The sequence below is a fragment of the Equus caballus genome, chromosome 2, assembly GCF_041296265.1.
Source record: "Equus caballus isolate H_3958 breed thoroughbred chromosome 2, TB-T2T, whole genome shotgun sequence".
NCBI classification, from domain to species: Eukaryota; Metazoa; Chordata; class Mammalia; order Perissodactyla; family Equidae; genus Equus; species Equus caballus.
Window position 1 is genome coordinate 48,229,144 of NC_091685.1, and position 14,147 is coordinate 48,243,290.

A 14,147-nucleotide genomic window follows, 5' to 3' on the forward strand; every position below is an offset into this window, starting at 1 on the left:
AGAAATAAAACCACACATCTATGGACAGCTTATCTTTGACAAAGGAGCTGAGGGCATACAATGGAGAAAAGAAAGTCTTTTCAACAAATGGTGCTGGGAAAACTGGAAAGCCATATGTAAAAGAATGAAAATTGACCATTCTTTTTCAGCATTCACCAAAATAAACTCAAAATGGATCAAAGACCTAAAGGTGAGACCTGAAACCATAAGGCTTCTGGAAGAAAACATAGGCAGTACACTCTTTTGGACACCATGCCTTCTCAGAGAAGGGAAACAATAGAAAAAATAAACAAATGGGACTTCATCCGACTAAAGAGCTTCTTCAAGGCAAATGAAATCAGGATTGAAACAAAAAACAACCACTAACTGGGAAAAAATATTTGCAAGTCATATATCTGACAAAGGCTTAATAGCCATAATATATAAAGAACTCTCGCAACTCAACAACAAAACATCAAACAACCCAATCAAAAAATGGGCTGGAGACATGAACAGACATTTCTCCAAAGAAGATATACTGATGGCCAATAGGCACATGAAAAGATGCTCATCATCGCTGATCATCAGGGAAATGCAAATCAAAACTACACTAAGATATCACCTTACACCCGTTAGAATGACAAAAATATCTAAAACTAATAGTAACAAATGTTGGAGAGGTTGTGGAGAAAAAGGAACCCTCATACACTGCTGGTGGGAATGCAAACTGGTGCAGCCACTATGGAAAACAGTATGGAGATTCCTCAAAAAACTAAAAATAGAACTACCATACGATCCAGCCATCCCACTACTGGGTATTTATCCAAAGAGCTTGAAGTCAGCAATCCCAAAAGTCCTATGCACCCCAATGTGCATTGCAGCACTGTTTACAATAGCCAAGACGTGGAAGCAACCTAAGTGTCCAGCAACAGATGATTGGACAAAGAAGATGTGGTACATATATACAATGGAATACTACTCAGCTGCAAAACAGAACAAAATCATTCCATTTGCAATAACATGGATGGAACTTGAGGGAATTATGTTAAGTGAAATAAGCCAGCGAGAGAAGGATAATCTGTGCATGACTCCACTCGTATGAGGAATTTAAAATCATGGACTAAGAACAGTTTAGTGGATACCAGGGGAAAGGTGGGGTGGGGGGTGGGCACAAAGGGTGAAGTGGTGCACCTACAACACGAATGACAAACATTAATGTACAACTGAAATTTCACAAGATTGTAACCTATCAATAACTCAATAAAATAAATAAATAAATAAATAAATAAATAGGGGGAAAAAGAAAAAAAGAGGAGTCCCCGTCTAGCCCTGATGGCCTGGCAGTTACAGTTTGGGCGCCCGAGCGGCTTCCTGGCCCAGGTTGGTTCCCAGGTGCGGAAGGACACCACGTGTCTGTCAGCAGCCATGCTGTGGCGGCGGCTCACACAGAAGAACCAGAAGAACTTCCAACCATACACAACTAGGTACTGGGGTTTGGGGGCAAAAAAGGAAGAAAAAAGGAGGAAGACTGGCAACAGATGGTAGCTTAGGGTGAATCTTCCCCTGCAAAAAAAAAAGTCCCATTTTCAGCAACAAGGTGGATTTGATCCCTTGAAAGACTTTCTCAATGAGTCAGTGGAAAATCCATATAAAACATAGAAAGCGTCATTTTAAATGGGTGACTGAGCTAAGAGAAATGTAAAGAGGGCAACAGCCACCCCAAAATGCAGTAACACCTGGATGGTGAGAGGCAGGCTGCGCCCGGGAGCTGCTGACACGGAAGGGAGGGAGAGGAGGCCCAAGGGGAGGGCACGGTCAGTGAGGTCAGGGAGAGTGGGGCTGAGAATGGACCACTGGGCTTAGATGGTGGAGGCATTCCATATTCTTTCCCAGTTCTCTCTGCCTGGCAGGCCCGAACATTTAAAAGTAACTGAATGACAAGTGAGTAGATTCTGCTACTTTCTGCATCAACACGTTCTGCATCGACACGTATGTATTGCGTGCCCACACCGCAGCTGTGTGGACTGCAGCTCTGCAGAGGAGCTGGGACGCAAGGGTGAACAGGACAGCCAGCCATTGGCCACAGCAGAGCTGACTGACGAGTGTCTCTCAGGGGAGTAATGCTCTGATAACCCGTTCAAGAAAAAAACAGACTGTGTTGGGTGAAAGGACATAGAGACTTTCGACTCTAAGAAAACCAACAAAATTATGAGGTTTAGCATAACTTTTTGCACAAAGGGAGAAGAAGGAAATTCCAGAGCTTTCTTCTGGCTTCACAAGGAAATCGCACAGGTGCCCTTCAGAAAAGAGAGATGTCGGTTTGGATAGTACTGTCAGGGCAAGACGCCACAGACTCGTCAGAATGCTGGATTCAGGGGTGACGGATTCCACTCTTGGCAGGCCAGGTGTTGGCGACGTCAGCTTTGTGCAAACTGCACGTCCAAAAGCAGTTTACAGCATCAGAAGAACAGAGAGGTTTCTCCCAATTCTCCACACCGACGGGAGAGAAGAGTCATTTCTGAGGCTGCAGCGGAGCGGGGCCGGCCGAAGGCGCCCTCTCCCGGTCCCTCCAGGATCCCTCTCCTCCCTCAGCTGTGGACCAAGCAGGGTGAGGCTGCAACTCCCCGGTCAGCTTTGTGGAAAGACAGGCCTGCGGAACTCAAGCTCCCAAAGATCAAGGATGGCAGAGTAGAAGCTTTCTTAACAAGAATGGGTGTGGCACGTGTGATGTTTTTCTTCCACATTAGGCATGAAAAAGAGGACGCAAAGCGGGAATGAGAACACTGTGCACATTTTTATGCCAATACATTTGAAGACTTAACAAAATGGAAAATTTCCTAGGGAATCGGAGTAGATTTAGGTCAGTAAAGTGGCTGGAGATGAACTGGCCAGGGGCCGGGCTGATTTGGGCCAGCAGAGCCACTGATGCCCTGACCCCAGGCCAATCAGCTGACCCCGTGCTGACGAGCAAAGCCCAGCCCTTGTCTTGCCTTCCTGAAGTCCTTGGCCACTACTGGCTCCACAGGGGGTCTTTTGACAAGAGCAGAAACGAGCCAAGGAAACCTGGTGACCTTGTCCCAGGGCCTCCTCACTGATCCTTGGAAACAACATAGGTGGATTCTACTCTCTGGTCACCACACTCTTTTTGCTTAATTTAAGGCATTTTAAGCAAAAGCTGTCATTTTGCTGACACCTATCTTTATTTTATTTTATTTTTTTGCTAAGGAAGATTTGCCCTAAGCTAACATCTGTTGCCAATCTTCCTCTTATTTTGCTTGAGGAAGACTGTCCCTGAGCTAACATCTGTGCCACTCATCCTCTACTTTGTATGTGGGTTGCCACCGTAGCACTGCCGCCAACGGGTGGTGTAGGTCCGTGCCCGGGTTCCAGGCCTGCAAACCTGGGCTGCCAAAGCGGAGCGCACGATCTTAACCGCTAGGCCATGGGGCCAGCCCCTTGCCTACGCCTGACTTAATCCACGCTGGGAGAAGAGTGGGAGGCAGAGCCACAGGAGGGACCCACCAGGGAGCCCTGCAGGTCCCTCCACTTCCCAGTTTCCTCCACAGGGTCTTGGGGCAACAGAAGCCACCTGAATGGAACCTGGCTCTATGTCCTAGGCTCACGGGTCATCTGAGCCTGTTTCCCCCTCTGCACTGGATAGCCTCAGCCTGCTCACCCGGTGGGTGGCCAAGTGGCCCTTTCAGCCCAACTGCCAGCTCTCCGCTTGTCTACACTAGAGAGTGAAGGGGAGGAGGGCTCCCAGGCCAAGCTCATGATCCTGGGAGCCTCTGCTTGGCTCCTCCCCTAAAGATCCTAGAAGCGCTGGCTCCCACTCGTCCAGGTCTCATGGAGCCACTGGGAACCTGGAGAGCCACCCAAACCCCAGAGCTCAGAGCTGGGCAGGCCGGCTCCCTCATGGAGACCCTGGAAGCCGGGACCCCTCCATCCTTGCTCTGCTAGTGAGAAAACGGAGGCCCGGGCGGTGGGGAACGGAACATGCCTGCCCGCTACCCATACTGCTCTGAAGACACACTTCCAAACGCCCAGCACGTCTCCATCCCCAGGGAGCATGGGAGCAGGCACATCCAGCCTGGGTGGGTTGGGGTGCTGGCCTGTCCCCACCAAGCCACGACAGCAGCAAGAGCGGCTACCCTCTGTGCACCGGCTTCCTCACCTGCTAAAGAAAAGGAGACGGCTGCGGTGAGCAAAGGCTCCTGCTGCACAACCGAAGTGGCGTCACCCAGCACAGGGGGTGCCTGTCATCATTGTAACAGGTGGGTCCAGGGCCTGAGGTGGCACAGGCCCGCCCTGGGGTACGGCCAGCATCCTTGGCCGGTGTCCTCGCTGCTTTCCTTCCCAGCATCTTGGCCACCATGCCCTGGGCCAGGGGTCTGTGGGGCGTCTCCTCTCAGGTTTGCCCCTTACACTGGTGGTCCCTGCTATAGGTGCCTGGAGGCCACCTCCTCCCCTGTCCCAAGTCACACACACGCCCAGGCCACAGTGCATCTGGTCCAGTGGCAAGCTGAGGCCCCTGCAGAGGAGAGGAGGCACCTGTCAGGGAGGCAGAGGACGGCACTTTGAGAAAGGCCACTCCTCTCTGGCCAGCCCAGCAGAGAGGAGCTGGGGCTTGGTGTCCCCTTGAAGTGAGGACCTGCCGGCTTCTCAGAGCCCAGATCTGGTGAGAATGGAGCTCTGCTCCCACAATAGGCACCCCTCCCCCGACGCCAGGCCCCAGGGCCCCTCACCAGGGAAGGGCACAATGCAGGGCCCACCCCTCCCCCTGCCAAGAGCACTGTCTCTCCCCGAGGCTGGCTCACAGCGGCCATGCTCTTCCACAGGAGAGAGGGGTCACTACAGCTGGAGAAACAGGAAGTGCAAAGGGAGTGGAGTCGGGGTCCCTGAGGGCGTCGTGTGGGCCAAACACCAAAACTGCTGGCCAGCCAGGCCCTGAGGGCCTGTGGGGGCCGTGGCCGTGAGCAGCTGCTACCTGGAGGACTCTCCGGTGACCCTCATACCCCTGATCCTGTGTGCTCGGGGTTCCAGTAGCCGTCTTCAAGCCCCGGCCAGTGGGACCACCTTGTCTGGAAGCCCCTGTGTCACTCCAGGGTGGTCTGGCCTCCCCCTGCTGGGTGGAAGCGTTTCCAACAGGCCCTGGAGCTTGGGCCTCAGCCAGGGAGGCCTGGCGTCCCGCGCTGGGCTCAGAAGAGCCGCAGGGGTGTGACCTGGGTGCACTCACCTGTACGCCCCTCCCCAGGTCCGAGTGGGGACTAATGTCATCCTGTGGGCGCCCAGTGTCCCGCTGGGCTCCGGGGCAGGCCTGGGTGGCCTTCCAGTTACAGCAAAGGGACGGGCAGCATTCGGGGTGCAGGGGGGACGAAGGCCATGGAGGGTTCCAGGGACGCTCCTTAGAGTTAGTCTGATGCCTCCAAACAGGACAAGAAGCCAAGACCATCTGATGTTTATTTTACGGCACCTTCTATTTATGTTCCTGATATGAAGTCTCCTTTTGAAAAACATTCCTGAAGTGAAAAAGTGAATGGATTTAAAGAAAGCATTTCGTAAATAGCAAGACGGCCGGGGCTTGTGTATGAAGACCACGTAAAGTGGCACTTCAGACGCGGAGGGCCGGAAGTGCAGGCGCCACGCAGCGACCCCCTCCCTGCCTCCTTCTGTCCTCAGAGCCAGCCCCTCTGGGCTTCCCGTGTCGAGTCCCCCAGACCCAAGAGGAGACCCGGCAAAACATGTTGTCCTTTCATGGACGTGGTTCCTAAGCTTTTGCTCAGGGCCGTGGCCTGGGATCTCAGCCTTACAGGCCGCTCGTCCTTCACACTGGCCCCTCGCCAGACCTGGGGCTAGTCTGTGTCCACAGTCCACAGCTGGAGGTGAGGGACGGAGGGGCTCACTGCCCACCCTGCTGCCTCTGAGGCCCCTCTGGACCCAGCCAGGGGGGAGGCTCAGATCTGCAGGGAGGGGCCTTCAGGCAGAGGGACTGAGCCGGGGGCTCTGGGAAAGGTGGAGGGGTGGGAGATGAAGTTGGTGGGATTAGGATGGCTAGCCTCTGCAGGGTCTGCAGGCCATGGAGCTGATGAGACTCTGAGTTTCAATAGTCAGAAAGCCTGAGTTTCAGTGTTTACACAAAAGGGGCTTTCCTGGCTTCTGTGACTTTGAAGTCCAGGGGGTGGGCTCACTTCAGGCAAGGCTGGATCCAGACACTTGGAGCAAATACTCTGGCTGCATTTCTTGCCTCTCTCAGGGGTTGGCTTCATTCTAAGACAAGCTCTCCCCATGCGACGTCTTTAGGGCATCAGCAGCTGGAAGTCTGCCTCTGCCAGCGGAGCAATCACCCTTTCCCATAAACTTCAGCAAAAGTCTCGAGGCCAAGGGGATGGATCTGACTAGCCAGGGCTGGGTGCCCCGCCAACTCCTGGGCAGGGTGGGTGAGCCCCACCCAGACCCTACAGACCAAGTTCGGAGAAAGGGGGTTCCCAAAGGGAAATTGAGACACTAGTGCTAGAAGTCAGAATGGGTGGGAGGCAGGTGGGCGCCGGCCGAACATGCAGCTCACTGTGGTCCTTCTCTCTCTGGACAGCGGCCCCCTTCCGCCTGTCTGGCTGCACCCCCAGCAGCCGCCTACGCGTCTGCACAGCCTGGGCCCCTTCCTCTGGTTTCCAGTGGGACTGCCAGGAAGCTGGTTCCAGCCAGAAGTGGGGGGGCTGCCTGTTCCAGTCTGCCTCCGGGGCCCTGGAAGAGAGCAGTGAAGGGAAAGCCTCTGGGGTGTGAGTGTGAACTGTGAGCAGTGCTGGGCGTTCCTGTGCATGGGAGGGGATCTACGCTGATGGTGGGCAGTGGCTTAAAGGCGGGCCACCGGGGCCCTCGTCTTTGCGGTCCCGGCCCTATGCCCAGAGGCCACCAGTGCCACACTCAGCTACCTGCGGAAAGTGGATGCTGACCCTCGATCTCCTCATCCTCTCCCCTTAATGGGGCAAAAATGACAGCAGCCTCAGATGCTCACACAAGGTCACTAGCCCTCATACTTTCCAGGGGCTCTGGCTGGAGGCCCTCAGGGCTGGTGGACCCAGGATCAGAGACGGACTGTCTCTGTGGGGCCAGGGCAAGGGGCCGGAATCTTCCACTTTCCTCATAGGCTGTGGCTGGTGGCAGTGGGGTTCCACCCCTTGGCAGAGCCAAGCCCTGGGACTGGGCCTCTGTGGAAATAGAGAGGGCATCCCCACTGGCCGTTGGCAGGGGCAGCTGCAGAGGTGGGTGTGGGGGCCGACGTGGGGTGAAGGGTGGGGTCCCTCATGGTCTCTGGGGACAGTTCCTTGGCTCAGCCCAGACCCCTCAGGTGGGAAGCAGGGCTTTCTCACATCCGCCCTCCCCAACCGGCTGCAGCTCAGTGGATCTTGCACAGGGACGCCTGGGGCACAGCCCTCCCCCGCCCTCATCTGCTCTTGGCCCAAAGTAGGCAAGATGCCTGGACAGATGACATGCCCAGGTCGAGGGACAGCAGAGCCCTCAGCCCCATGGCCAGCCCTTCCACCCGGCCAGGAGCTGCCCTAACCAGGAAACACTCAGCGATGATGAGCCCCCAGCCTCAGAACAGGCTGAGGGCATCCACCGGCCTCCCCAGGGAAGCCTCAGGCCGGATCTAACTGGATTTCCACTCCGCTAGCGCACAAAGCCTGAAGATCCCTCTCCTCTCTGGAGTGGACTGGTGGGCTGGCCACTAAGCTGTCCTCAGGCCCAGAGATGCCATGGGGCCCCTTCCGCCGGCAATATCACCTGCACTGGTGCCCCTACCCCTTGGGGCAGAGTGGCTGTGGCTGCTTCAGGTTTCCACTGGAACTGGATGAGCAAGCTGGCCAATGCCCTGGGGAGCTCGGGGTAGGGATGTGGGCTAAGTCACCATCACTTTCTGCTTTCCCGGGGGACCTCCCAAGTCCCCCACATAGTTGGGACAGGAGTGTGGGCCCAGGGCCCTCCGTGCCTGATGGGAAGGGAGAAGCTGCCAGGGCCAGGGGGTGCCCCTCCCAAACCTCCACCCCTAACTCTTCCCCACTAGGAGCAGACGCCTTGGAGACCCTCCTCAGAGTCTCAGTTAGCTGGAGACCTGGCGTTGCGGTCAGAGTCCTGTAGGGCAGCTAATAAAGCTTGCTGGGCTTGGGTGGGGGGCTTCTGACCCTTGGCTGTAGGCTCTGGTGGAGGCCTCAAGATCCAGTGCTGACGTGGAATTTTGGGTGATGAGCAGCAACTAGTGAGGCTGGGGTGGGAGTGTTCTGCTCCACGGGCAGGTGTGTGGGGAGGAGGGACTCAGTGAGGACTGCAGCTCACCTGCTCCCTCCCCCCACCCAGGTGAGAACAGGACCTGGAAGCTGCCCCAGGAGCCCAGGGTCCACAGCACAGTTGCTAGGGACCCCTCCTCACCTCTCTGCCCAGGGCACGGAGCCGCCCCTCAACCAGAGGTATGCTCCCTGCACAGGAAATGCTCCTGCTTCACGTCCAGTCAGGTCAAACAGGCCTGGCCAGGTGTCCTGTGGCCCTGGAGGGGCGTCCTGAGCGCCTGGCAGTGTAGGCAGGGATGGGATTAAGGGGCTAGGGTCTTGGGGCCAGTCCTAAAGACAAGAGTGGGGGAAGATGTGTGTCCCTCCTTCCCCAGGCCGCGCTGCCCACCCACTGCACCAGGTGGGTTTGTGCGAGCGCTTTTCCCTTTGTCCAGCCCTGACCTCTTTCTCAGGCGATCGGGACGGCTACCCCGCGGCCATATGCGGGAGAGGGGAGTGAAGGATAAATCAGACCACAGCGTGATCTGTTCTGTAGCTGCCTTCTTTGTGCTCAGAGTGAATAAAGTTTTCTCCAAAAGAAGCCTCACCTCGTGGCGCCTCCCCCGACGCCCAGGTCGGCGCTGTCCAACGCTACAGCGGCAGAAGTCCTTAAGGAGGAGGACTGCTGTCCGCGCCCCATCCCCGTCAGGGCAGTCGGGACCCTTACTTTGGGTCCCTACAGCGGGTCTGGGATGGGGCAGGGTGACCGTGACCAGGGTCCTGCGCGCTCCAGCTCGCTGCCTCCTCTCCTCATCCGGAAGCACGGCGTCCCCGACTGGCGTGGCCAAAGACAGTGGCGGAGCTGCCCTTGGGAGCCACGACTCGGGACCACAGCCCACGAGAAAGCCTCCGAAAAACCCGGCGGAGGCGAGGGAGGGGCGGGGAGCCACTCACACGGCGAGAAACGGAGAGGTGGGTGGACCACGCGGTGCCTGCCCGCATTCATCCCGCCCCTCCCGCGCGGCCGGGGACGGGTGTCGCGAGGCCGCTGTGGCCGCCCCCTCTCCTCGGAGCTCGGTCATTCAGGGGGCCGCGGGCCAGCGAGGGTTAATGGGGGCGGGGCGTGGGGCGGCCCCGCCTCCACCGCCGCGCCGGGTCCGAGCGCGCACGGGGCGCGGGGGCGGGTCGGAGCGGGCGCGGCGGAGGGCGCGGCGCGCCGGGCGAGCGCGGGGAGCGGCGGCGGCGCGGCCCGCGTGACCCACCGCCGGCGCCCGTGCGCCCGCGAGCCCGCGCCCCGCCGCGCCCGGCCCAGCCGCAGGATGCGCGCCCCGCCGCTACTGCTGCTGCTGGCCGCCTGCGCGCCGCCGCCCTGCGCCGCGGCCGCCCCGACGCCGCCGGGGTGGGAGCCGGCGGCCGACGCGCCCTGGTGCCCCTACAAGGTGCTGCCCGAGGGCCCCGAGACGGGCGGCGGGCGCCTGTGCTTCCGCAGCCCCGCGCGCGGCTTCCGCTGCCAGGCGCCCGGCTGCGCGGCGCACGCCTCGGCCGGCCGCTCGCTGCGCGCCAGCGTCCTGCGCAACCGCAGCGTGCTGCTGCAGTGGCGCCTGGCGCCGGCCGAGGCGCGCCGCGTGCGCGCCTTCGCGCTCAACTGCTCGTGGCGCGGCGCCTACACGCGCTTCCCGTGCGAGCGCGTGCTGCTGGGCGCCTCCTGCCGCGACTACCTGCTGCCCGACGTGCACGACGGCGTGCGCTACCGCCTGTGCCTGCAGCCGCTGCCGCTGCGCGCCGAGCCTGCCGCCGCCTCCCCGGAGCCCGCCGGGCCGGCCGAGTGCGTGGAGTTCGCCGCCGAGCCAGCTGGCATGAGGGAGATCGTGGTGGCCATGACGGCGGTAGGCGGCTCCATCTGCGTCATGCTCGTGGTCATCTGCCTGCTCGTGGCTTACATCACCGAGAACCTCATGCACCCGGCCTTCGGGCGCCCCGGTCTGCGCAGGCAGCCCTGAAGCGCGAAGCGGCCCGCCCACCGGGGCTCTGCCTGCCCCACGAGTTCGTGGGAGGCCACAGACGCTCCAGCCCGCTATCCCTTCCGCGTTCCTGCTCCCTCCTAGGATCTCCACGCAGGGCCTGCTGGAGACGGATAGGGCACCGGCCAGCCGCACCAGGACCTTGAAGTCGTCGCACGACCTTCTCAGCTGGACATCCGCATCCCAGACTTCAGCTCGGGACTGGCCTTTGGGCCTGGGCAGAGATGACAGCTGCGTCCAGGGCTCTCCCTGCTCTCCAGAGGCCTTTCTAGAGGCCGCCAGGACATAGAGCCCTTTCTAGCAAGAGCCATTGGCACCCGTGGGTCGTCACTCTACTCCTCCATCGTGTACCACTTTGGAAAAACTAGGCTGTCGTCCTTGCTTGGTCACTGTGCGCTTTACCAGCTCGAGGGGCCCCATTGGAGCCTATGCTTTGCCCGCCCCACCCCAGTGGGCTTAGGTTAGCTTCGTGCCTTAGTATCTGGGGCCCACTGCTGGAACCAACTCCTGGTCCTGTGCTGTCTGAGAGGGTCTGTGGCCCTGAAACTGGCTGGCTCGTGTGTGGTTCTCGCCAGAGCCCCCTGGGCATCCCCACTTCAAGATTTGCAGGAGTGTCGGGTGCGGGTAAAGAGAGTCTGTGGTGTTTTCCTACGTGGGTGTCTGACAAGCTGGGAGTCAAGATGTAGCTCAGCAGGCCAGGCCAAGCGTCCAGCTGCTGTGCCCAGGGGTGAGTGTCCTCTGACCTTGGGGGAAGCTGGCAGTTCTCCAGGGCCGGGCTACCCCGCTTCCTTTTGCGTGTGCTGCTTCTGACTGAGGACTTTCTATGGCAAGTGGGGACAGGTGGCTGGGAAGAGGGGACCTGGTCTGAAAGGACAGCGTTGGATCCAGAGGGCAGAATAGATGCCAGCCTTGCCCAGCTGGACTTTGTACTGTGGTCTGGATCCCAAGCCTCAGCCACAGCATGACAGATAGCACCACCCCACCCCCTCCTCGAGCTGGTGGCTGGGAGCCCAGGATCTGGCCAGAGATGCTGCTGCCCGCCTAGAGTCCCAAGGTGGGCTGAAGGCTGACCTTGCCCCTCTCTGGGCAGACCTGAGCACCCTGACCAGGGTTGCTTCTTGTGCCGATCACTTGGTGATGCCGAGTGCTGGGAGGGGTGTGGCACGGGATGCCGAGTTCTCCATGAGCCCCTGACTGTGACCACCCTGGACCTGGCACTTCTGGAGTCACTGTGGCTTACCCATCCCCACCCTCACCCAGTGGCCACCAGCGACCCCAGGTCCTGGCTGGTGCCTCCGAAGCACCCACTCCCCACCTCTCTGTCTTTGCTCTGCCCGCCCCTGGCGTGGCACTAGTCAGGTGTGAGCCTGGCGCCATTATCTGTCAAAATGTCTATCATTCTTAGACCAAAACCGCCGTCTTGTGTGCTTATTCAAGAGGTGGGAGGAAAGGACACAGAATAAGGAGGAGGAGGTGGACCCCTTGCTCCCCAGCTCCTCTAAGCTCCTCGAGCATCAGCCCAGTGGCTGGCCCTGGACCCTTTGCCTGGTCAGGTGGGGTCAGTCCCAGGCTGGGTGCACAGGCACCCTGCCCTTGCAGCTTCTGGCAGAGGGACAAGCAGGGTGTCCCACTGCTGGTGTGCTCACAGACCTTGGGAAACCATCCTCCTGGGTCTGCTGTGCTGGGTGGGGGTGGGGGGCGGCACCTGGTGCAGTTAGAAATAGCCCAGTCTCACAGCTGACCCACTTGAGCTGTGACAAGCAGCAATTAGGCAGCTCTAGGAGGGCCCCGTCCCTGGTCCGTGCCTCCCCATGCAGTGCCAGGGCTGGGAGTAGGGGACAGGATAAACCTGGGGCCCCAGTGTGTGGCATTCACTGGATCGCCACCTGCCCTCCCGCGTGGGCCCTCCCCCACCTTGGCTGTCCTTGAGATCCAAGAGCTGTGACCCTGAGGAGCCAGCTGGGGGCGGGCCAGGCTCTGAAGAGTGACTCATCTCCTCCGAGAGGTGGGGGTGTGACAGTGTGTCTAGACAGCCTGGGGGAGGGGTGAGGTGGGCAGGAGTGGGAGGGGTTCCACCTCTATCCCGACTCCCTGGGAGCCCTTTGCCTGGGGAGACCCCAGGCCACCTGTGAAGTGCGCTCAGGTGTCTTCCGTGAGGGCAGAAGTGGGAGCTCCTGGCAGCCCAGTCTGATGTGCCCTGGTGTCCATCCTCTGGCTCCTGAGGGCAGTCAGGTTCCAGAGCTGGGGCCACATGGCTCTGCTGGAGCCATGGTGAAATTCCCTGAGGTCTTGCCCTCTGCCCTCTCCCTCCGGCCCTCCACCTGATTTGGGGCCCCGTTTGTGGGCTTGAGCTCAGGCCAGCTAGAGCCACAGGCCTGTCTTATCAGCCGATCCTCCATCTCCTGCAGCACTGACCCTCAGCCTTCTGCTCCAGAGATGCCTCTTTAGGGCTCCGTTGTGGGGGCTTCTTGGAGGTCCAGAGTCCAGCTTTGGGTCTGCAGAGGTGGAGCTGAGGAGGCCTGCCCCAGCACAGTCCAGCGATGAGCCCTGGCCTGGGAGACGACCTGCAGCTGGTGTCCAGGCAGAGGGCTTCTGCTTCTGAGCTCACGGTCATCCCCACAAGCTGCTCTCCCAAGGTGGCCCCACCATCCTCCCCAGGGTGCGGGGGACACCCAAGCTCCTGCCCCACGCTGTTGCCCCAGTCCACCTGGAGGACTGGCTGCACACCTCGTCCACAGGCTTCCCTCTTCCACCCCCCTCGAGGGCCGTGCCTCCTTCGCTCCCTCTCTCGTTGTGGCCTCTGCTCTTCTGGTCACCTCTGCAGCCTCCCTGTGCCTCATTCATCGGTCCAGACTGCTTTTCTCACTGGCGCCTGAAGATACTTAAGGTTCTAATTTTCTGTCATGGAATAGAGATAACTCTGCTCTGATTCCGAAGCACTGAAGGGCTGTCTGGGCTGTCGTCCTTGCTCTGCCTTTTTTAAGAGCCATGCGGCCTTTCAGTGCCTCAGTTTCCCCATCTGTAAAATGGAAACAGTAATAGGACCTAATTCACAGGCTTCTTGCAAGGCTTACGTCAGACTAGCCAGGTAGAGATAAATCGTAGCCATTGTTATTCGTGTCTTTGCCATGACTTAACGTGCCCTCTGGGCCAAGATCCCCAGGGCTATGTCCCCAGCCTGACCCTCCTCAAGCTCCAGACAGGTGGCCCTTGAAATTCTCACTATGTTGGCTGGTGTGTGCAAAATAGAACTCCTGATTCTCTGCTCAGCCCCACACTTGAATCCATGGCACGTTCATTTAGCCAATGGGAATGAGACACAATCGTCTGTGAACTCGGGCCGGCCGAATGCCCCCATGTGGCTGGCTCTGGGGACCCAGCAGTGACACCAGGATGCAGACCTGCCTGCCCAGGCTCCTCCCCCATGGCCCCCAGCAACTGCTTGCTCCTCTGGTCTCATCAGCGCTGGCCCTGGGAGGCCCTCACACTCTCAGGGCTGGCTAAGCTGGGGGGGGGGGCACGGAGACAGACGACACCAAGTGCAGCAGGCAGCATCAAGGGCAGATAGAGGAAAAGTTTCTCCAGGGGCACATGTTGGACTGGTGTTTCCCTGGTGATCTCAGGATGGGGGCAGGGCTGTTGGATTTGGTCCTGGGGAGGCACAGCCAAGGAGCTGCTGTAGACCTGGACCTGGGGGACGAGCAATTTGGCCACTGCAGCCTGAGTCTAGAGTCCTGGGCCCCTGATACCCAGAGCCTCCTCCAACCCTGTCTCTGGGGACTGGCCACATGCCCCCGGGGAGCAGTGGCTGAGAATGGGTGGCGTGGGCGTTCCAGGGAGGGGGACCGGCCTTCACCTCTGAAGGCAGGGGCATCAGAGCCACTTG

General features: G+C 59.2%; 1 protein-coding gene and 1 long non-coding RNA gene across 2 annotated transcripts; one reads left to right on the top strand and one right to left on the bottom strand.

Moving 5' to 3' along the window:
• Positions 1-2,137: 2,137 nt before the first annotated feature.
• LOC111772472 (uncharacterized) lies at positions 2,138-9,334 on the bottom strand. The gene is made up of 3 exons (XR_011436580.1): positions 8,849-9,334; positions 5,216-5,498; positions 2,138-4,153 (listed from the first exon to the last, which is right to left on the bottom strand). It is a non-coding gene; the product is annotated as an uncharacterized lncRNA (long non-coding RNA).
• A 76-nt stretch (positions 9,335-9,410) lies between these two features.
• Positions 9,411-11,673, top strand: FNDC10 (fibronectin type III domain containing 10). Its single transcript, XM_023635996.2, has one exon. The coding sequence runs from the start codon at positions 9,560-9,562 to the stop codon at positions 10,238-10,240; it is 681 nt and encodes a 226-aa protein (XP_023491764.1). The 5' UTR covers positions 9,411-9,559; the 3' UTR covers positions 10,241-11,673.
• Positions 11,674-14,147: the final 2,474 nt, after the last annotated feature.